Source organism: Schistocerca gregaria, chromosome 2 (genome assembly GCF_023897955.1).
Source record: "Schistocerca gregaria isolate iqSchGreg1 chromosome 2, iqSchGreg1.2, whole genome shotgun sequence".
NCBI lineage: Eukaryota > Metazoa > Arthropoda > Insecta > Orthoptera > Acrididae > Schistocerca > Schistocerca gregaria.
Genome location: NC_064921.1, coordinates 328,857,762 through 328,882,937, shown reverse-complemented (window position 1 = coordinate 328,882,937; position 25,176 = coordinate 328,857,762). Strand labels below are relative to the sequence as shown.

The 25,176-nt window shown below is 36.9% G+C and overlaps 1 protein-coding gene across 13 annotated transcripts in view; it reads left to right on the top strand.

The window, feature by feature from the left end:
- LOC126336976 (mitogen-activated protein kinase kinase kinase kinase 5) overlaps positions 1-25,176 on the top strand; it is a 290,756-nt gene that overhangs the window by 115,744 nt on the left and 149,836 nt on the right. For 5 of the 13 annotated variants that reach the window (XM_050001203.1, XM_050001198.1, XM_050001200.1 and 2 more), the window contains exons 12-13: positions 8,977-9,102; positions 16,264-16,302. The exons of 4 other annotated variants lie outside the window; for them this stretch is intronic. In XM_050001203.1, the coding sequence (XP_049857160.1) occupies positions 8,977-9,102; positions 16,264-16,302 (165 nt within the window). The remainder of the gene's footprint in view (positions 1-8,976; positions 9,103-16,263; positions 16,303-25,176) is intronic. 4 more of the 13 variants (XM_050001199.1, XM_050001202.1, XM_050001207.1 and 1 more) reach the window with 1 other exon arrangement.

The following is a 25,176-nucleotide window of genomic DNA, read 5'->3' as shown; positions in this document are numbered from 1 at the left end:
AAAGAATTTGCTGTGACCCTTCTGAGAAGCATGGTAAAAAGACTGTTAAGAAATCTTTGAAAATTGTTTCTCTAACCATGAGTCTTGGCCTTATCCCAGCCACTAAGGTTTATGTAATGCACTGTTAGGCCATTTTATCTCCTACATTACATAGCTTGCTAGGAATAGTTGAATTTGAAGTTGAAGATCCAGAATATACTCCAGATCCATCTACAGCTCTTGAAAAACTTAATGAAACTTGCGAATTACTTGAAATTTCACCATTTAAGAAATTTCACCATTTAAGCTTCCCAGAAGAACACAAGACAAGCATCCAAAGTACATCCAATCCAAGTCTTGTCTCTGAGCAGTAAAATTCCAGCAAATGGCATCATAAGTGCCACATGTTCCAGTAGAAAATGTCCGTGAAGAACATGGGAGTCCTGAATCCACAGATTGTAGTAGTTCAATGCAAAAACTTCAAGAGAAATTTAGCAGAAGTTCTGTTAAAGAAAAACTGCAAATACTGAATGTACCACCAACTTCATGGTATAAAGAAAAACATCCAAATGTTTTTTAACCTGCAGAGTATGTGGTAAAGTAATCAAGGATATTAGTATAAGAAGACAGTATTTTTGTCAAAAGTAAGCTGTAAAGTGAGAAATAGGATAGTTAAGGATGTGGAAACCCATGTCTAGACTTTTTACTGTGACCTTGATAAGTAAAATTTCCGCTAGAGGAGATATTGAATAGAATTGGGGAGAAGGGAAATTTGTGGCACAACTTGACTAGAAGAAGGGATCGGTTGGTATGATATATTCTGAGGCATCAAGGGATTACCAATTTAGTATTGGAGGGCAGTGTGGAGGGTAAAAATCATGGGGGGGGGGGAAGAGGTGAATACACTAAACCGATTCAGAAGCATGTAGGTTTCAGTAGGTACTGGGAGATGATGAAGTTTGCACAGGATAGAGTAGCATGGAGAGCTGCTCTGGACTGAAGACCACCACCACAACAACAACAACAACAACAAAAGAGACTGTCCGTCTGTCCCTTCAGAAAGTGGCAAAAGAGAGTGTACGAGACGAAAAGACACATTTTGAATAATCTGAAATATATGTTTTTAGCTTTCAAAGAAAAATAACCTTCTGATAAAATTGATTTTACAAAGGTTTGTGAAATTCATCCAAAAAAATGTTTACTGTAAGTAGTTGTGGAATGCATAACATATGTGCACAGGCGCCGACTCCATGGGGCCTGAGGGGGCCCAAGCCCACTTATAAATTCATTTGGGGGGGGGGTCAAAGCCCCCCCCCAATAATTTAAGAAAATTATTTGTTATATTATACTTTGTAAAATCACAAAATTATGTTGATTTTTTTTCCTTGGTTGATGATAGTTACCTTTTAAAATACATTCAGTAATGAGTTAAAACAAATAAACATTTTGGTAGTAAGCAGGTGTGAATCATGATAGTGTTATGGTGTTATGTCCTGTCCCATTGCGCAAACCTTCGGGTGAAGTCTGGTGCTGGTGGACCAGGGCTGCAGCCACAGCGACATCAAAAGGACAGGAGCAGAAGCATCTGGAACCCTCCGCCATGTGTTGCCTTGACACTTTGAGACATTACGACGCTGCGGCTATATAAAGCCCACCTTGCTGTCGCAGTCATTCAGTGTGGATAGTTTCGTTTAGTGCATACTGCAGACATGTTTAGTGTTCCAACTTTAGTGTTTAGTGGAATATTTTATATGACTATATTTTATTCGTTTTCTTTAGTTTCTTAGTGTATTGTGAATTATGTTTGAAATGGATAAATTTGTTACCAAAAAGGCGCGCTTGAAAGTTGATGATACTGCAAGTTAACCAGCAAAAATTATTGTCATAAATTGCTTTGTCGTCTTCAGGCGAGAAACGTTCACAGCCGAAACATGGGCAATCCGGTAAGGGAAGATCATTTCAGAATTCTTGGTTGATCAAATATACATGGCCGAAAAAGTTTTTTGCAAAACCTGAAAAGAGGCAGATGCTAAAAATCTAATACAATTTTCTTCAAGAAAAGAAGGTGCATTTACTTCCGTAGGGTTTTCTAACTGCAAAAAGGCTTTGGAAAAACCCAATCTTCATAAAAAGAAGTTTATGCATAAAGAAGGTGTACTGAAACTAAATTCTATCACTAACTGAAGTGTGGCCTCCCGATTGAATGAACAGTTAGATAGTGATTTGAAGAAAGGCCGCTTAGCCCTTGAGATAAATTTTACTACTGTGCAATTTCTATGCCGACAAAGACTAGCAATTAGAGGGCGCGAAGATTTAAACTCAATTTATTTTTCAATTGTTAGAACTCCATACCTGGAATTTAAAGATTGGTTAGGGCATTCAGGGTATAAGTGGATACCCCATGATATTCAAAGCGAGATTATTGATCTACTAGGAAAGTTTGTGTTGAAGAAGGTATTGGCTTCAGTAAAGAAGAGTGAACATTTTTCTATTATGGTTGACAAAACAAGTGATTCACCAATTCACGAACAAGTGTCATTTTGTATTTGTACTGTCGATGATTCCGTAATCATCAATGAAGACTTTATTGGCTTAATTGTCCTCATTTGTCAATGGATAACTTACGTGGACAGTGCTATGATGGTGCCTTGAATATGAGTGGTAAGTTCAAAGGACTAAAAACGTTAGTTTTTGATATACAACCAAAAGCATGACATGTGTACTGCCCACAGTTTAGACTTGGCAGTTGTAGACAGTCTCCTCCATGTTACGTCTATGAGGGATATTATGGCTTTAGCCAAAGACTTAATAAACACCGTAAGGAAATCTAACAAAAGGATGGGACTTTTCAGAATCATACGCTGTGAGAGCGCCAACGACCAGAGCTGGTCTACGACCCCTTTGCCCGACTCGATGGACAGCTTCTAGTATCTTGAGAATATTGAAAAACTTTGAAGAACTTCTAGGGGTTTTTGAAACATTTTCTGCAGAGGACAAAACAGAGGCAGGTTACAAATGTGCACGCTACCTTGAGTCAACGTTACAATTAAAGACTTCTTTCTTTTTACGTATTTATTGCCATGCAGTAAACCGGGTAAAGGAAAATGAAAAATTCAATGAAAAAATTCAATGCCCTCATCTGTGCTGCTGATCTGGAAAAGATATATGAGGGCTTGATTTGTATATTGAATGGAAGGCATGATAGTTTTGAATACTTTTGGGAGTTGTGTTTAATAGAAAAACATTCACAATTTGACAATCCTTCGCTTCCTGGAATCAAAGTATACCAATGATGTATGGAAACAACGAAGCCACCTCACCCCACACTTTCAAAACCCCAAAGGAATACTACAAAGCTATTTACATTGAAGTTTGTGAAACAGAGCACTCTTGCGTTACTCAGCGGTTTGCTTCAACTGGACTCACACAGGTCATTGCAGTTGAACAAGAGTGCTTGCTTTTAGTAAATAGATGTGAAACAAATTTTGAGTTTTTCAAAAATGACCTAGACATTGAGAGACTGCGTTTACACTTGAATATGTTAGCTGATATTGCTAATAAAAAACAACAGGTTTTAAAAGATGTGAATGGTGTAAGAAAGTACATTACACAAGAGCCTGCAGTTGGAGAAATGTTATGTGAAATAGTGAAGTGCATTAAGCTTCTCCAAGTAGTTCCAATCACAACAGCAACAGCAGAACGGTCATTTAGCACCCTTAGACATGTGAAGTCCTACCTCAAATCAACAATGGGACAGAAGTGATTGGACAACTTGGTTGGTCTTCATGTCCACTGAGATGTTTTGGATGAAGTGAATATCCGACCAGTCATCAACGACTTCACATTTAGTAATCCAGTCAGACAGTTGACATTTGCACCTTTCTAAACCCACTCTAGCCCTAATAATGGCATTCAGAGCAATATTAAAAATCTTTATAAAATAGAGAATTAAATACATACATAATGTTAAATTTTCAGTTTCGAACTATTAGTACTAGTTTAGTACTGTATTACTATAGTACTATATTAGTTATTTTCAAATTCTTCAATATTTTTAGGGTATAAGACCCAATTAAAACGCGCTATTTACATACTTTTTGACTGAAAGTATTAGATATATTGTGTTAACTTTATTAACTGTATTAAAGCATTAGCTTTAAGATATTGTTTTTATTTAATGAACCCTGAGCCTTAATCAAAGTGCTATTACTGTGCGACAGCAATATTTTATTTTTTATTCTTTTAATGATAGTTTAGGATTTATTTAAATATAATTTCAGTCTTTTCAGAGCTATATATTCACTGCTCTGTAATAGTCTATAAGCATGATTATTACTGTAAATTAAATTACCTTTTTACAAAAATACCGTGCACATTTGTTTTGTTTCTTTTTTCAAAGCCAAAAAATGTGTCAGGCTTGTCGAGCTTCTCGGAGTGTCAATTTATTGAGAGTCTAGTTTTCGGGGTTCTAATGTTGACCACGTGACTCTAAAATGCTTAAAAAAACCTTAAAACTAACTATTTCTCATCTAACATTTAAAAAATTTCCCGGGGCAAGACCCCCTCCCCCATTGTTATAAGTTGGCGCCCCTGCATATGTGTATGCGTTTACTACCAAAATGTAAAACTGTTGATGCATGCTGCACTTGTTAAAGAACCGTACACTTAACTTTTAAAGAAACACGTTTGCAATCTGCAGAATGAGGAGTAAATACTGCATTGCTGTTCTCAGTGTCCTGAACACAGCAAGGACTGTGTAACTTACTGGAGCTGGATTCCTTACATTATTCTGAAAATGTTATTTTCAAGCAATGGATCCTAACTAATTGACCTACATTTGACATGTTAATGAAATTGATAAGTTTGTTGAGTATCTCGTGTGAAAACTTCAGAAGATGGCACAGCATCATTACATATCAAAGTCTCTGTCCCTGCTTAAAATAAAGCTAGGAAAGAATACCTGATATATTATGCATCATTGTAGTGGATTTTGCATAAACCTATCCACATTACCTTCAGGATGTTGCACAAGCATTTCACTGGCAGAACATTCAAGTCACTGTTCATTCTTGTGTTGTGTAGTATAAAACAGAGGATCACATTAAGTAATTGTTGGTGTCTTGTATAAGTGATCGTGTGCAGTATGATCAAACAGAATCTGCATTTTCCTGAAAACTCCTCTCACCAATATACTGGAACAAATATCACACATCCATGTTATTTACTTCAGTGATGGCAACTGTGCACAATATAAAAAGTTTAAGAAATTTTTAAATTTGAACCATTACAAACAAGATCATAGGGTAACTGCAGAGTGGAATTTTTTTGCAGCTAGTCATGGAAAAAATGCATGTGATGGTGTTGGTGGTACTATTAAAAATTTAGCAACAAGAGCAAGTTTACAGCAACTGTATGAAAATCAAATTTTAAATTCAAAAGATCTTATCATGTTCTAGGAATACAAACATTTTGTGCTATGACAGAGGAGATAATGAAATTCACAAACATGTTACAAAAATGGTTGAGATGGTTGTCCCATTCCTGGAACAAGATTCCTTCGTTTTTTCAAACCAGTGAAAGAAAGCAAGTTACTGATAGTGTTTTGCATCATCTACTAAATTCATACAAGTTCATCTTGGGCTTCAAAACACAGTTTCTATCACTCTTAAAGAAGAAATATCCGTTGGAGCTATCTGCAATAACCAGTCACAGCTTGTGGTAACTTGAAAAATTCTGGAGACAAGTGAGGAAATTAGAGATGCAAAGGTCAAATTCATGAAACCAAGTGGACTTTCCTGTTTATTCATGGCCACTTCATCCTGATATTTAGTAGATCCCTTATGAAAACACTGTAATGATTTTACCTACTACTAGTAGGTATATTTTCAGATCAGACACAATATTCTCTATTGATAACTTGCTGGAAAGAATGAACACTTCTTAGAATGTTATGTATATATTTTATGTGAATTGAAGATCATTGTTGTATATTAGCTAAGAGTCCCAAAGACAAATGAATATATTTTTATTTATATTCTTTCAGTTTTAAATCACTAAACAGAACAAATACCCTTCCGATTTTTTGTATTGAAAAGTATGATAATAGGCAGTATGTGAAACAAAAGTTAAAACAGTGAAACTTGTGATTTTGGTGGAAAAGTTCTGAAAAAAAACCATATATATAGAAATGCTTTCGTTACAAATTTGTAAATATTTGTATCCGTAACTCCAGCATTTTAATAAATTTATATCATGTGATTCTTGAGTTTCTCCCGGCGTATTGGATAATCGAAATAACCACGAGTGTACTGCCGGTCTATAGTGTCCAGCGGGCACAATATTTCGGCGATCAAACATGTCGCCATCATCAGGTGAACTGACGGACTGAGCTCCTGTGAACGTGCCGGCACGTTCACAGGAGCTCAGTCCGTCAGTTCACCTGATGATGGCGACATGTTTGATCGCTGAAATATTGTGCCCGTTGGACACTATAGACCGGCAGTACACCCGTGGATATTTCGATTAATTTATATCATAGTTTAGCCTTTTGTCTTTCAGATAGCACCAAAATGAATAAAATTGATTCATAAATAAAGAAGTTTACAGTTGTTACAAACTTTTAACATGCCTTTTCCACTGATGCCAGTTGGTGAAAATATGCCACAATTCAAAATGTCCTCCTAATTCATCAAAAAGAAGTAGAAAAGTTAGTTTATGTACTTTCTTACACCAATTTTTCACAAAAATGTGTGACATGAGGGCGATAAGATTTCTTTATTTTGGGTGATTTTAAATGAAATGAGCCACAACATATTATTTCTTCCCACATTTGTCCTCATTTGGATGCCAATGAACAGTCTTTCATCTGATACACTGTTCGCGAATGGAATGATGAATTGTGTGATATGATAGTGGTACTAGAAGTATTCTCTACCACAAATCATGAGATGGTTTCCATAGTGTAATTATAGGTCTAGAGATGATGAATTGGTTTCCATAGTGTAATTATAGGTCTAGAGATGATGAATGGTAGTGCTTTCTGCAGCTAAGTGGTTAATGACATTGGGGAGGGATCCGTGGTTGGAGCGTAAAGTTATAAATTCTTGTAGGGTTATCGGGAGGTAGTTAGGTGAGGATGGGGGGAATTATGGTTGGTTGGAAATACAAACTCAGCTTGACAGGCTTCAGTGTTAGCTCTGGTGTCAGTAAGGCCGGTTTTGGCAGCTGTGAGAGATTGATGGACTTGTTTGATAAAAGCTGGTACTATCATGATGGGAAGTGATATTCCAGGCAGGAGTATGAGCTTGATATTGATAGACAACTTTCTGAAGTGACAAGGCACAGGTAGTTAATGGACATTTCCATCTGGAAAAGGGCCAGTAGGAATCACAGTGCAGGAATATTTCATGGGGAGAACAGAGTTAATCCATGGATGATGGTGCTTGGATATGTGGTTTAAGTTGCCAAAGGAAGTGTTGAAGGGCTGCAGCCAGAATGGAGAATTTGGAAGCAGCAAATCATCAGTGTCAGTGATGTTGGATAAATAACATTGAATGACCATTCAAAATATGGTGAATGAACTGTATGAATTGTATAGTATGTAAATCATATGCTAGAATATTGTTTCTAGGAAGTGAGGAATGGTGTAAGGTGGAAGACTTTGGACTTGGGAGGTTTGAATCTCTGCCTGCTCATTGCTTATTCACCACTTACAGTGAAATAGATTCATTGAAATATCATAGCCTGTCATCCACCTGAGCTAGTTCGTAATGTGTAATGACGTTCATGTCAGCAGGATGTTAAATGTTATTTTTTCCCTTTGGTGTTAATTGGGAGCGTTCTGTGTAGATGCAGCCTAAAAAAAATAAGTACTCTAATTTGCCTGTTGCAATGATTAAGATAAAATCATCTTTTGTCATATGAAGAAGTACATCTCAGTTGTGAAAAGTGTCTTTGTATATGATACTACTATCATATTATACCCCAAATTACATTTTATGCTCCTAGTGTCAGTTTGAGCATTCAGGACCGATATAGAAGCATACAGTCAGTTCTAATGTAGCTTCTATATTGTGGCTTGTTTTTTAGCTTGTGGAAATGGTTGGTTGGTTTGTGGGATTAAAGGGACCAGACTGCTACAGCCATCGGTCCCTTGTGGAAATGGGTCACTACTGTTATCATTGCTATGGTGACTTCACAGTGTGTGAATTTTGTTGTTATTTATTTACCGTTATAGTATGCATTGGACATCGCCATTATTCTCAAACAAATTTTCAACTTCTATACTTTTAGTCTACTGAAACAGGAGCGAAGGTAGTTGTGGTTCTTGATTGAGGTCTAGCTCCCCACTGTATTATCAATTATTTAATCTGTATAATTTGTTGGTTCAGTGTTTTGATAAAATTTGTTTAGTAAAACGTTAGATTCTTGAATAAATAGGTTATTAAAAAAACTATTCTTGAATTTGAAGTTTTTAATCCCTTACAGCAGACTCATCTCACATCTTTTTTGTGATACATCTGATTTATATCTTGTTGAAAATAGAACTCCTAGTACAGCTTTCATTTGCTGCATGAAAGCTACAACTAAATTTACTATGTTTGATATTATTGTGTTTATTTGCTCAGCAAATTTTATTACAGAAATTAGGGAATAGGAGTGAAAGTAGTCACATTTCAATTTGTTGTAGAGTTTTAATAGTGTTTATTAACTGTTGTGATGTTTTGTGTATTAATCTTCTGTGCTCACCTACACACATGAAGATACATTTATTGTTTTCTTATTTTTGAAATGCTACAGTTTGTACCTAATCAGTAATTATTCCATGTCTTCAAACTTCATTGTTTTTGTGTCATTTTTGTAGTTTTTGTTGCCAAAATTGTGGGTATTGCCCGTTTGCGTGATGTCCAGCTCTCTGTAACCAGAGAATTTATGTTTTAAGAATTATCTCAGGATACTAATTACATAGTATATTACGTACTCTCTGCATCAATGTAGAAGAAAACCTACTTCAAGAGTGGGCCGCAAAGGCTTCTTAAAATATGAGATGGATTTCGAGGCTCGGAAATCTCAAGCTTCAAAACCACGTCTCACTGGAACTGCTGTCATTAAAATGTCACTCAGGTATGCAGGGTGTGCCATAAATGATGCACTGTATATCCTGCATCCATTTAATATAACATACCATTTTTAGTTACTTTTTGCTCTTCCTTCAACTACCAATAACAACACAATGTACAATCCAAATATACTTACATGTAAAACAGCATGTGTAGTTTTGTGTAATACTACTTCCCCTTTACCTGGCTCTTTATCATTCAGTCACAAGGTTAACAGCAACATGCTGTTTGTGTAAGACATAATTATTATTTGGTACAAGTTAATGACTAATTCCACGTAGGACCTAGTATGCTGCTGTGTTTTCTGTAAAAATGCTATTCCCATGGGGCTTTCCTAACTGAGATTGTGTGGTTTGTTGTGTTGAATTTTATTAACACAAGAAAATGTGATATAAATGTCAGCATTTGTAGTGGGCCCACTAAATATTGTATATCAGGGAGGTAACTTATTAGAAAAGCTGATTTATGTACCGGCATCAATTGTTGCAAACTTAAGTGGTGGTTCAATATGTTACATGTCTTATAAAGGGGCAAGTAACATAGTGTCTAAAAGCTTTTGAGATAATGTCTTAGGTATCACCGAATTGAGATCCTCAACTTAATGAATTAGTTTTCAGTTATTGAAGAGTGTTATTGTCGTAACTAATGGACTGTGTTTAGACCATAGGTATTTTATGACAGAAACTTGTGTAATTAAACTTATTTTGGTTTACAATTTTGGATTGTAATTTTTTGGTTACTAACACTTTATCATAGAGGTTTTATACGATCATCCTTCTGATTGGGGGTTTGAGAGACTTTATCTGTTCACTTATGTAATAAAGTGGAACACCTACAGCCGTCCTTACGACGTTATTTATTATATGGCTACCAGTTTTGGTGACCATCTTCAGGCCTTAACTGACACAGTGGGGTTAACTCCAATAACATATATGATTCCATCTGTGGCCAACATCTATGAATTGGTTTTCGCAGACTATATGTAAAACCACAGTGTTGTGTCTGCAACCATATGTGGAGATTATAAACTGGTTTTCGAAGATTAACTTTATCAACGATGTTGCCTATCCACACATGGTTGGAGACACAACGTCGTTGTTACAGGTAGTCTGTGAAAACCAGTTCATAGATGTCGGGCTCTGATGGAATTGTGTATATGATTTGAGTTAACCCCCTCAGAGTCAGTTAAGGCCTAAGGTCATGTACTGAAGCACTGAAACCATGTACTGAAGCACTGAAACCGGCAGCCTTGTAATTAATTACATCGTAGGATGGCTGTAGGTTTTCTATTTTATTACATGTTTTATCATAGAGGTTTGCTTGAAAACAGATGGATGTTCAACACTAGTAACAGTAATATATAGGAAATAAAGAATTCAGAGCCGATCATATTCATTTCTGAGTGGAAAGATTATCAGTAGACTCAGGAAAAAATCGTTTTATTTTATGGCCAGTTTGTGTGTAATTTTTGGCCATATTTGGTGTTATTTTTTGCCAGATTCTGTATTTTTTCCCACCAGGTTTGGTGTTCTTGTTTTCGGTATTCTGTGCTATCTTTTTTGCAAACTACATTGTTATTGTTTTTTGCCAAATACAGTGTTCACATATTTGGCAAATTCTTGGTAAATTTGGTGTATTTTTTGTCAAAATCGTTGCTTTTTGCCAGTTTTGGTGTTTTTTTGCCATTTTTGATGTTTTTGACAATTTCTGTGTTTTACAATTCCACTGGTTTTTTTTCAGTTTTGTATTTTTCCCTTTTTGATTTAATTTTTTACCAAATTTGGAGTTACCCCTTTTTTTCGAAGTTAAGTTTTACCTTTTCTGCCAAATTCTATGGCTTTTTTTGCCAGATTAGGCGTTTCTTTACCAAACTGGATTTTTTTGCCAAATTTGATATTATTTTTTCATTATATTTGTTGTTTTTTGCTGAACTTGGTGAAATTATTCTTCAAGAAGAAGTTGACAAAGCTGTAAAAGAACTAAGAGACAACAAAGCAATGGGTATTGATGACATCCCTGCAGAACTAATAAAGAATGCTGGTGACAGCAAGGAAATGATACTGCTCAAACTTATTAGGTCCATCTATAACACAGGAGAGATACTTGACAAACTTCCAGAAATGCATCATTGTTTCTATACCAAAGAAGGCAGCAGCTACAAAATGTGAACAGTGCCGAACTTCAAACCTAATACCACATGCATAAAAAATTCTCATAAAAATAATTCTGAAGAGAATTGAAAAGAAGATGGAGGATATGCTAAATGAAAATCAGTTTGGTTTCAAAAGGGGATTGGGAACAATAGAAGTGCTTCTGGCATTGAGACTCCTTTTTGAAAAGCAATTACAGAAAAATAAACCAACGTATATTACCTTTGTAGACCTGGAAAGGGCATTTGATAATGTTATCTGGTAAAGAGACATTCAGAGTGCTGAGGAAAAGTGGAATGAAGTATAAAGACATCTGTGTGATACTCAATTTCTGTAAGAACGAGGTAGCAGTGATTAGGAACTGTCACCAGGAACACAAAGCAAATATTAGGAAAGGGGTAAGAAGAGGATGTGCCCTCTCTCCTCTTCTATTCAATACTTGCATCCAGGAAGCTGTAGACCAAGTTCAAGAAAGTACTGAGATGGGGATCAAAATTAAGGGGCAGAAGATAGACAGGCTATGTTATGCAGATGATATTGCTGTAGTCACAGAGACAAAAGAAGATCTAGGGGAAGTTTTCAGAACAATGGAAAGGATTTTATGCAACTGGTGTTGAATGAGAATAAACAAGAAAAAGACTTAAGTGATGGTATGCAGTGCAGAATTAGAATATGAACCTCTGAGAATGAGAATTGGAAGAGAGGAGCTGGAAATGATTGAGGAATTTACCTACCTGGGAAGCAAAATGACAAGGGATGGTAGAAGCTGGAAAGAAATTGGGAGCAGAGTACAACAGGCCAAAATTGCATTTGTTCTGAGGAGGAACTTACTCACCAGCAAGAACATCAGTCTGAAAATAAGGAAATGTATTATGAAAGCTTTCGTTTGGAGTATGGCCCTATACGGATATGAAACTTGGACAGTGGGAAGAGAAGAGAGAAGATGGTTAGAGGCTCTGAAAATGTGGTGCTATAGAAGGATGATGAAGATCAGCTGGAGAGACAAAGTAGCAAATGAAAAGGTGCTTAGAAGAGTACAGGGAACCATATCCATGTGGTGGCACACCCCAACAAGAAGAGACAAACTTGTAGGGCACATCCTAAGACACAACAACATCATTGGAACAATAGCAGAAGGAGCTATTGAGGGAAGGAATCAGCAGAGGCGACCGAGCATATCATACATGCAGCAGATCATCAATGACATTGGATGTAACACATATGTGGAAATGAAGAGGACAGCAGAAAGAAGAGAGGCATTGCACTCTGATGCAAACCAACCTCAGGGTAAACACCAAAAGAAGAAAGAAGAAGAAAATTGTTGTTTTTTGCCAGTTTCAGTTTTATTCTTATTTTGGTATTATTTTTCCAATATCAGTGTCATTTTTCCAATTTGGTGCTGTTCTTTGGCAACTGCACTATTAGGTTTGACATCACGTCATAGTAACAGGGAAAATGAACATACATTTTAACATTATACATGACTGTCAGCCTTGAGGAAATAAGAAGTCAAAATGCAGTTTCAGCATTCATTAACTAGCAGTTACGAAAGTGCCATTCTCAGATTTACAACCTTTTTATACACAAAAATGCCATATTTTGCAGTATTGCTAAAAAATTTCTGATTTCACGATATTTAATTAAAAACTGCTAATTTTGAGATATTTCATTAAAAAGTGCCAGTTCCATCTTATTTTACACGTTATCATCTTCACAGATTTGTCTGTCCCTAGTTATCAGACTCAAAATGCTAAAGGCTGTGGCACACAGCTTGAGAAAATTGTCATTGTTGTAATTTCATATGAATAAGCTCTTCGATTACTCTGTAAATGGATTTGTCTATGTTTTGTTATGGGAGTTTAACTCCCAGATGAGTATACAAAAGATTTTTGGACCACTCTCGGCAAATTAAGGAATCGGTTTTCCATTCCAGCATCCAGTGACTTCATCTATCATACTCTTCATACAATTTTGTACTGTACCCTGAAAAGATTTAAAATGAATTCTCCAGCAATTGCAAGTCAGTTACTATTTTAGGCTCATAACAAAACTGATTTATTACAATAATCATAAGATATTGCTTCTGAACTAGGAAAATTTTTGATATTTACCGAGCACTGTCTCCACATGTCCTGCAGATGTTGCTAATATCACATCATTATGAAGTTGTAGGGATAAGGACGAGTATGTCATTTGGTATTTTTGGGATGAGCTATTTATGTGTACTTATTATGAATGTCTACATTATCAAATTTGTGGGTTGTATCCAGGGATGGCCTGAGAGCAACTGCACAGTAAATCTGATCTAATAATACCTGATTAAGAAAATGTGAGTGAATGGTGTCAGTGTCTTCTGCTTTGTTATGCTGCCGAGTGACTATTGCTGCTGGTACTAAGCATGGCTAGTATATTATTTACTGGAAGTGAGGTAGTCACATGTGCGGAGTAAGTATTCTGTAGCAGTGTGCCAGCTTATTGGTTATGGAAGTGTCATAAACAGAAAACAATAGAAATAAAAATACCAAATGTGTTTAAATCAATATCAACAAACCATATCTTGCTCACCTAAGTCTTTTACATAATTTGTAATATTGATCAAACAGAAAATTCAGTCACATTGTTAAAATTACAGGAGAGACAGTGGCTGGCTGGTACTTACTTTCAGTAGGGGCTACACATAGTACTGGTGATAGAAATAATCCTAGCTTTCTGAACTGTGTGTTCCTTGTTTAAGGAGAAAAAGATAAATTTACTGGAGTAATTTGGAAAGGGAGGGCGAATCATTCAGTTTGAAACAAAGTAAGGTGCTGCAGTGTTGAGATGCTGGTCGCTTTTAAGTGGTTTGAGGTTCATATTCCCACCCAGATTCAGTTTTTTATGGTTTCCGGACATTGCTAAAAGGTTTTGAAAAGTGCATGACTGATTTCACAGTCAGAGTATATCCTCTGTCTCTAATGATATCATCATCATCATCATCATCATCATCATCAACACCAATGTGAGTCTGTTCTTTCTAGGATGAGAAAGGCAAGGATACATTTTTACCTCCTATGCATCCTTATAACAGGTGGATGTCATTCAGCCTAGGGTATGAGTTCATGTGCAGCCCCCCACCCACCGAACCTGTTTCCTGGCTCAGATTTTTTGCTGAAGAAGGGAGATATAGTTACAGATACTAGGGGTTACTATTGTATGCTTTGAAGTGAAGGGATTCTGTCAGCTGTATTGCTGATTGATAGTGTGCTGGGGTTTATCATACTTTTCTTTTTTTGTCTCATTTGTAATTCTTTATCGTGAAACTGCAACTAGAAGACTGTACTTGTGGGAGATTCTTCTTTCGCATGGCCCATGCATCAGAAAGTTCACATTCTAAATTGGAATGAGAGATCCACAGTTTGTAGAGCACTAATAGTGAAAGACAGTTCTATAGAAAGAAGAAAGAAAGTTGCATAAACCAAAATATTTGGCCCAGAACAAATAAAAGCGTTAAATTGGACTTGTAATTAAACAATAAAAGAGAACAGATTTATGTATGGAGAACATGTATTGATTAAGCTTATGCATAGCTTGTTTCTATATATCAGATGCAGATGTATTTCATGGCTACAATACTTGAGGTACCAGTACGGACTAATTTATGTAAATGAAATTAAAATTGTTGCTGTACTCTTTTTTTACCTGACCTAAATCTGTTAGGCAATTACAATTGGGTTCATCATTTAATGTGACACAGTTTATAAGAAAATCTTACTATCGCAGTTTGAGAGGATTCATGTTTTATACCAATCAGTATTTGGTAAACACAGACAGTGCTAAAATTTAAAAGGTAACCAACAGTGCCATTCATTTCTTTTTTTTTTTTTTTTTAAAAAAAAAGGAGGGAAAATATTTGCCCTCAGTTTTTCTGTTGTCTTTTGTTAGTGCTTGTATGTTCAAAATTTTCTCCATATTATATTTTACAAGGCATCAGTGGCATTCTCAGCAAGGGGCACCCCCGCCCTTCACTGAGAAAAGTTCTTCACAAACCAAAGTTTCATTTTGCCACCAGACAGACAGATGTAGTACTTCAGTGGCAGTTTAAAGAAAGCCAGAACATATCATGGATATTGACTAGTAGCAGGCATACCTAGAGTCATTCAATTGCTAAATGTCAAAACTCTTTTGCCATTTACCCTGGAACTAAAAGAGTTACTCCCACTCTCCCTGCCCCCTTTATCCTGTGGTCTCTCCACTCATATTGCTCTTGCAAGAGGTGCATAACATGCTTTAAAAAACAAACACAACTATTCAAAGCAGAGTGAGTACAGATAAAAGGAAACAGTGCTTCTGGTCAGCTGCTGCATATTGCCGTATTATTTTTTGGGGTAGATGTACAACTGCATTGGGCTAAGTTTATGATAACTGAATGAGTGGCACAAGGGACAAGAAAATTGTAACAAAAGCACATTTTTTAGGTACATAAGCACATTTTTTAATCTTTGTTTGAATTATAAAAAATGTACTAAACCAACTTTGAGTTATTGCCTTGTTATTCAGCAAGTTGTGTTATTAGTAAAAGGATGATGATGATGATATTTCAAGATACTATCCCAGTTTGAAGTAGAAAAGATCATAGTGTGTTGATAAATGTGTAAAATATTATATCTGCATGAGTAAGTGTGAAGGAATGACAAGTTGTAATGATATTTGTGTTGTAATCAATTTGTGTTTGTGTGTGTATTTAGCTTTGTGTGTTCCATCATTGTGCTTTTGAGTTTGTTGCGTTAGAAAATTTGTTAGATGTGACAACACACTTTTTCTGTAATCCTTCTATCATGCCCGCTGCCCTTCGCCTTGGCTCTTCTGTCTTACAGAATATTGCACTTCCGAATCTTACACTATATACTTTACAGTTTATTATTACTCATTATTTAAATTTATTTGATAGCTGTTGTTGAGCTTTTAATTTTTTAGTTTTTATTGATTTCAAAAGTTTTTTAACTTTCGTTTAGCAGCAATTTATTTTTCATCAACAGGAGTCTTTTGCAGTACATAGATGAAGAACTTATCCTGAGGTATGGTAACTTTTTATTATTGTTCATAATGTTCCTCAGTGTACTGCATGGCTTTAACAATGAAGGGGTCCTGATTGTTCTTCTGTGTGTATTTACTTAAAATTAAAAGTAAGTTAGCCCATTTGTAAGTAGTGGCTTGGAAGAGGATGCACTGCAATTACAGGTTGAAATACTTAGTGATGCTTCCTCTAATTTTGTGCTGTATCGCATTTGAAAGCAAAACTGATATGTGATAATGATGATTGCGTTTTGCTTTTGATATAGGGACAGTTTTGCTGGTCACCAAGCACTGGTCTCATACATGTCCTAGAGGTGTCATAAGTATCATGTTATTGTGCAGTTCCAGGGGGAGAAGGAGAGTGCGATTTGGTATTTTTAGGATGAGCTGTCTATCTGCACTGTTTCACAACTGCATGTTATGGATAGCCTTCTCCAAAAGAAATGTGGGCATGACTGCAACTTTGTGTAATTTGAATTGTTTAGCATGATATGCATCTATAACTCTGTTAATGTCTGCTGTGGATATGAAACTTGTTCTCACAGGATGGTGGCAGCTCGAAGTTCTTAGTTTAGGTATTATAAATAATAAAAATACAATGTGATACATGACCTCGTAGATCCGTTTTTCTTTCTTTCTATTTCTGTTGGTATATATATATATATATATATATATATATATATATATATATATATATATTAAAAATAAAGATTCCAAGACTTACCAAGCGGGAAAGCGCCGGCAGACAGGCACATGAACAAAACACACAAACACACACACAGAATTACAAGCTTTCGCAACTGGCAGTTGCTTCGTCAGGAAGGAAGGAAGGAGAGGGAAAAATGAAAGGGTGTGGGTTTTAAGGGAGAGGGTAAGGAGTCATTCCAATCCCGGGAGCGGAAAGACTTCCCTTAGGGGAAAAAAAGGACAGGTATACACTCGCGCACACACACACACACACACACATCCATCCGCACATACACAGACACAAGCAGACATATTTAAATATGTCTGCTTGTGTCTGTGTATGTGCGGATGGATATGTGTGTGTGTGTGTGTGTGCGAGTGTATACCTGTCCTTTTTTTCCCCTAAGGGAAGTCTTTCCGCTCCCGGGATTGGAATGACTCCTTACCCTCTCCCTTAAAACCCACACCCTTTCATTTTTCCCTCTCCTTCCTTCCTTCCTGACGAAGCAACTGCCAGTTGCGAAAGCTTGTAATTCTGTGTGTGTGTTTGTGTGTTTTGTTCATGTGCCTGTCTGCCGGCGCTTTCCCGCTTGGTAAGTCTTGGAATCTTTATTTTTAATATATTTTTCCCATGTGGAAGTTTCTTTCTGTTTTTTATATATATATATATATATATATATATATATATATATATATATATATATATATATATATATATATATATATATATATATTAAAAAAAAAAACACTCTAAGTTATCAATAGATTCAGGGCAAACAATTAAAAGTGACTTTTATGGCAAAATTGACAGTTGAAATTAAAATAAAACTGGTAGTTAAAAAAAATATACTAGAGAGAGGAAGTGACATTTTAATGAGTCATTTTATTGAGAAAACAGAAGCACAATTGTGAAACTGAAATCAGAGATCACCAATCATGAATGTAATTGTTTGGCTTGGGAAAATATTTAATCTGTAATATTATTTTTGCGTGTTGACAGGAATGTTGTAAGAACTGTGTGTTTTCTGCACATAACATACATGAATACTCAGTTATTCCCATGAGCAGGAAAACTTTGCACAATTGGAATTCAAAAATCTTGGCAGCACCAGTGTTATTACATATAGGCCAGTAGCATAGCTGGACATGTTGAAGGGAAGGAATAGCACCTGCTTTATTGAAAAAATTATTCCAGAATTTGTCTGTAGTGCTGTAGGTACGTGACATGAAATATGTAGATCAGAATTTGCAAATAAAAATTTGAAATTTGCTCCTCCTGAATTTAAGGCAAGCTTTCCAGCCAGTGCATCATTCACATTGTTGCAAAGAATTGTGAAAGTCACCATGTTGCATGGATGGCACTCCCACATTTGATACAATGTTGATGGTCTAGTCCAGTTGAAATACTGTGTTACCCACAGTTTACATCTCTATCTACATCTATGGCTACACCAACATTTACATCTATACTCTGCAAACTACCTTGAGGTGCATGGTAGAGGGTATGTCCCATTGTACCAGTTATAAGAGTTTTGTCCTGTTCCATTCACTCATGGAGCGTGGGAAGAATGATTGTGTGAATACCTCTGTGCATGTAGTAATTATTCTGATCTTCTCCTCACAATCCATATGTGAGCGATACATAGGAGTTGTAGCATATTCCTAAAGTAATAATTTAAAACTGATTCTTGGAACTTTGGTAATAGACTTTCTTGAGATAGTTTATGTCTGTCTTAAAGACTCTGCCAGTTCATTTCCTTCAGTATCTCTGAGACATTCTCCCATGGATTAAACAAACCTGTGACCATTTGTGCTACCCTTCTCTGTATACAATCAATATCCCCTGTTAGTCCTATCTTGTATGGGTCCTACACCCTTGAGCAATATTCTAGGATGGGTTGCATGAGTGATTTGTAAGCAATCTCTTTTGTGGACTGATTGCACTTCCCCAGTATTCTACCAACAAACTGAAGTCTACCACCTGCTTTACCCAAGACTGAACCTATGTGAGCATTCCATTTAATATTCCTGCAAAGTGCTACTCCCAGGTATGAGTTGGTTGATTCCACCAGTGAATCATTGATGATATAGTCATAGGATACTACATTTTTTCGTTTTGTCAAGTGCAGAATTTTACAGTTCTGTACATTTAGAGGAAGATCCCAGTGTCTGCACCACATTGAAATCTTATCCATGTCTCACTGAAAATTTATGCAGCTTCTTCATTATAGATAACTGCATTATCTGCAAAAAGCCTGATGTTACTATTAATATTGTCTGCAAGGTCATTGATATACAACAGGAGCAGAAACAACCCCAGCACGCTTCTCAGGGGCACACCTGAAGTTACTTCATCTGACAGTGACTAGAGACTGGACACTAACTTTGGTGCTACTAACAGCATTTCCATATTATCAGAATTTCTCTGGATTTTGTCATTTGACAGTATTCTGCTACAGTAGTTACTGAAGTCATCGCACATTACTCTCTTGACATCCAAACATGTTTCATTCAGCATCTCTCTTCCTATAGCCCTATGCTTTGTTTTACACATATTATGCCGTAACCTCTCTTTCGTTATAAGTTTCTGTACAGTCACCATGGAGGTTACCTCCCACTACAAACTGTTTACTGGGTACATAAGTATCCAGTGCATGGTCAATCATTTTTTTAAACTTGAGCCAGAGTTCATCTACATGCGCCTGACCTGTGCTGAAAGTTTCAAGTCCCTTACTGAGACATGACACTGCTGATTTTTTATCTAGTTTACTGAACACACACAATTGTAGTTGCCACAACCACATCATGGTCACCGATTCTAGTTTTGATGTGGACGTCCTCAAAGAGGTAAGGTCAATTTGTTGCTATTAGAGCCAGTACATTTCCATCATGAGTGAAGTCCTTAACCAACTATCTGTTCTAGGTAATTTTCAGAGAAGCTATTTAGTAAAGTTTTACATGATGTCTTATCATGACCGCCACTAACAAAACTGTAATTTTCCTGATTTATTGCTGGTTGATTGAAGTCTCCACCGATGATTACAGTATGATTGGGAAACTTGTTTAAAGCGAACTGAGTCTTGCCCAAACAATCTCACATGCAGCTTCAGTTTCTACCTTGGTCGATCTGAGTATTTTGTCTACTGCGACAAACACACCAGCTCCATTCCCATTTGCCTATCCTTTCAATATACACTTAAACTTTCATCAAAAATCTCACTGCTATCAATCTTAGATTTTCACCATCTTTTGTACCTAGTATTGTGTGAGCTTCACTACATTTCATGAGTGCTTCAAACTCTGGCTCTTTGTTGTGAATGCTTCGGCAGTTTACCTTTAGGATTTTTGTACTTTCCCCTGTGGGTGGTATTTCTTTTGATCTTACACTGATACTTTTGGGTCTTGTACAGCTGTCATTGTCTGGATGGAGAGTTACCTAACCTAAAAAACCCTTGTGTGCACACCACACACATTCAGCTACCTGAGTAACAACCTCTGATTTGTAGTGCACACCTGATCTATTTAGGCGGACCCTACAGTTCTCAACCATATGGTGCAAGTCCATAAAGTTGCAGCCTATCTGGTCACAGAATGTTCCGAGTCTCTGATTTAGCCCTTCCACTCGAATTATAACCAAAGGGCTTCAGTGAACTAGTGTTTTGAAATCACAATAAAATAAAAAAAAGTGGCTATAAAATTTTTTGGAAATTTGTGGTAAGGTCTTACGGGACCAAACTACTTAGGTCATCAGTCCCTAAGTCTACATCCAATTAATCTGACTTAAACTATCTTACACTATGGGTAACACGTACACCCATGCCCGAGGGAGGACTCGAACCTCTGGGGGGGGAGTGCCACCGACTTAACAGGACGCCTCAAACCTCACCCAGGAGGCCCGGCTCGATTCCTGGTACTGGAAGTCCACATTTTTTTGCTCCTTTTATGTGACTTGTACCGACGATCAGTTCTGGGGCAATTCTGCAAATTGTGAGCTACATTGAAACTCCATGCACAAGTCTGGTCTTCTCAACATTCTCTGCCAGTTGCTGGAATAACCCAAGAAGGCCTCAGAGCCCAGACAACAGGCATCATTTGTTCCAGTGTGGACCACAGTCTGTAGCTGATGCACACTGTTCCCTCAACAACTGCTGGAACAGCCTCTTCAGCATGTTAAATGAGCCCCTCCCCCCCAGACATGCACACTGAGTGCACCACTGGTGTACTTTCCTGTCCCTTCCAGCCATTTACTGAAGGGGTACCATCATTTGCTGTACATTTGAGCTGCTGATGATTCATAGACCCTTACTCTTTTGTAATGTGTTAACAAGAGGAGGGAAGCCTTCATCCAGTTTCTGCTCCTCTTTGGAAAGAAGTTTTTGAAGAAAATTATAATTGGCATGTTTGATCATATGAAATTCAACAGTTTCTGTTACTAGATGGTATTCTACACAGCCAACAAAATTAATTTAATATCATACTAATAAAGTCTCGCATGAACCGTGTACCTCATCACAGCAGCCTGGTGTGTAAGAGTCAATGATGTAGATAGCTGTACTGAGGGTACCTGTGGTGAGACGTGAATAATGTATGATCCCTGAAGAGGGACAGCAGCTTTTTCACTAGTTGCAAGGGCAACAGTCTTGTTTGACTAATGTGGCCCTGTAACATTAGTCCACTTGGCCATGCAATGTTGGCTCTGCAAACGACTGAACAAAGCAAAGGGACACTACAGCATGTTGTATTTCCCAAAAACATGCAGCTGTGCTGTATGGTTTTATGATGATGGTTATTTAGGGAAAGAAGTTTATTTATCAAAATTGCCCTTTATGGCAGAATTGCTGTATAATTTTATGATGATGGCATCTTCTTGAGTAAAATATTCCACAAATAAAATAGTCTTTTGTTCAGACCTCTAGGCAGAGACTACTCAGGAGAGTGTCTTTTTTTTATTTATTTACGATAGCTCTGTTACATGACTTGTAATACTACATGTGTGTGTGTGTGTGTGTGTGTGTGTGTGTGTGTGTGTGTGTGTAGGGTAGTGTAGTATTTGTGTTGTATGGTGGTGGTGGTGGTGGTGGTGGTGGTGGTGGTGGTGGTGAGAGAAGGGAGAGGGTGAAACCAGTCTCTGGCACATAGCCTATTCCTCACGCCTTGCAAATAGCACCAAGGGGACCTTCAAAGCTTAATGTCCCAATCTGACAGATTGATCACCATGAACTGTTTTACATGCTCTTACTCCATGAGACACTGTGGAGAGGTTTGGTATTTAAACCGACATTTTTAAATTGACAATTGTTAATACTCTTCTTTGCAGTGTTTGCATTCATTGCTGTCTTTTGATTATTACTCTCCTTCATGCATTCAGATGAGAGATGGCTGCATTCATTGCTATTGAAGCATTCCCTTCCCTTACTGTTGTGTTTCATCATCATCATCATCATCATCATTACCACCATCCTCTCCACATTCTACGTTCTCATTAATTTTCAGCATAGATTTGGATGAATCATGACACATTTCAGTATGGTAGTAACTTCATTTTTTGCCCCACTATCTATTCATAATATATTGCAGATTGCTCCCAATTCCAGCTGAAAAAAAGACACTTCAATACCTGACTTACCTTCAGTTTTGCCAGCTATTGATTGAAAATTACATCAGAAAATTCCCTCAGATTATTCTGATAAGATTTCCTTCTGAAACTCTTTCAAAAATCAGCTTATGGAAAGCTTTAACCAGAGCAGAGATTACACTTTTATTTACTTTTTGATTTTGTCTAACATTTGCATTTCTAGATATTTTATCAGCTTGTTTCAATCGCACTTTTCCAAAATACACCATATGAATCTGTTATAATGTCTTAAAATTGATGTGTAGATAAACCAGCCATTATGACCTACAACTTTGTGCCCCCCTTCAAACTTGTTTCATCGAATAGTTTTTGTTTACTTAGCTGTTCCTCCTTTAGTCACAACCTTTAAAATTGCTCCTCATGTTGTTCTGCTACTGCCAATCATCATCAAAAATAATTCATGAGATCGAGTGAGAGAGCACAGTGATAAACATACTAGACTCACATTTGGAAGTTAAGTGGTTCAACTCCCCATCTGTTCCTTCCAGAATTAGGTTCACCTTGGTTTCCCTGAATGAAGGCAAATGCTGAGATGGTTGTTGTTCCATGGAATCAGACGGCCAGTTTTCTTCCCCATCCTTCCCTAATCTGAGCTTGTGCTTCGTCTCTAATGGCTTCATTGTTGACAGGATGTTAAACACTGATCATCCCTGCCTCCTTCCATCCGCCCTTCCTTCCTTGAATGCCTAAAACTGCATAATCAGCTGAGCGAATGGTAATAGCATAATTAGGAGCTATGTAAAATTCACAGGAAATCCCCAATGGCATTACCATATTTTACAGGATATAAGATGTACCTTAATTTTCAAGCAATTTTTTTTTTTAAATAACATTTTTACCGAAGCCAGACTAAAAAAAAGACCCCTTAGCTTATAGAACTGAACTAGCCTCTAGAATCCCCAAAAATTGTCATCTTAACTTTCTTCTTCTTCTTCTTCTTCCTCTTCTTCTTCTTCTTCCTCTTCATTGTCACCTTTGTCCTTTTCATATATAAGATGGTCATTACTGCCATCAAGAGCATGACTTCTGCAGTGCTTCTTGAAAGGTTTAACAATAATGTATTCTAGCAAATGAAAAGTGCTAGTTTGCTTTTGTTCTACAGTGTTACTTTCATTCTGTTAAATGGTTTTCGGCTTACAAGGCCATCTTCAGACCTTTAGTGAGAATTGTCACCAAAGAAGTGACTTCTTTGGTGATAATACTAGTAAATGTCTGAAGATGGCCTTGTAAGCTGAGTACTGGTTATCACAATAAAAGTAATACTGCATAACAAAAGCAAACTAGCACTTCTCATTTATTATAATGTTATTCTACCAAGAACTGACAGAAGGTTCAGTTAACATAATAATGTATTCTCTCACTTTGGACCACAACTGTTTTATCCAATGACACACTTGTTTGATTGTAGGCTGTTTTAAAGCTTTCTTCGGCATGAACTCACGTTGTGTTTCATCCATCATCCATTTTTTCCATTACTCTCTCATATAAACTTTGAATGGTTTATTTATCGAGAATGCAGTCGTGTAGTAAGTCCTCTGGGGGTAACAAAAAGCTCTTTATTTCTGTGTCTCAATTTCTCGTTCACAGAGTTTTTCAAATGACTGCTAAACTGATCTAGCACAGGAAGTGAACTCTTCTTCAATAAAGCACCTTTCATTCTCTCTCTCACACACTGTTAATCCATAATGTCATACCAGTCTCGTCCATCCAATCCTCGTCATCTACAAGAACAACAATGCCTGGTGGTATTAAGAAGGTTTTGGCGTTGTTTTGCACTTGAAAATGATCATTGGATTACGTTTAGTACTGTCAGCACAACATGAAAGGACAACACTCTAGTGTGTTTCTTCATGTTCACTTGTTGTAGTTATAGTTTTGATAAGTTTTGATATCTCTCATGGCAACAGTTCTGTTACTTGGCACATCAAATGTCAGAGGAGTTTCGTGCATGTTCCCTATTTGGCGATGGGAAGATAATATTTTCTCTTCATACTCTTGTATCATTTTCAGAGATATTTTGGTTTTGGTTTGCATGATAAGTCCATAACACTTCATAAAATTGCAACACCAACCAACTCCACCCTCAAAGTGCAGTGAAGTTCCACTGTAGCACTATCGTATGAGTGTGTATTTGAATCATTTTTGTTTTAATTACAGTGCTATTGTGTTGGCGTCCTTGAATCTATTTCAATACATTATCTTCTAGTTTTGGCCATTTTTCATTCAGTCATCAATTTACACATTTACTCTTTCTTATTTTTTTCAGTTCTTCTTTACTAGCCAGCGAATAGTGAATGTTTTTTTCCTGCTGATGGCGAGTTGAAATGCTGCTCAGCCGCTCTATTTCAGTGTTCTTCTGCATATACTATTACTTTCAAATTATAGCCTGCAATGTTTTGGGTTTCTGATGGCGGGGCAGGAGGGAGACAGTGTTAGCAAGCTTGTGAATCCCCATAACTCTGTTCGTTGCATCGGTGCTCTGCTGCCATTTGAATCCAGTGTTGCCAGATGGAGATAGGTTTCCTGCAGAATCAAATATGTGGCCATTTTTAAG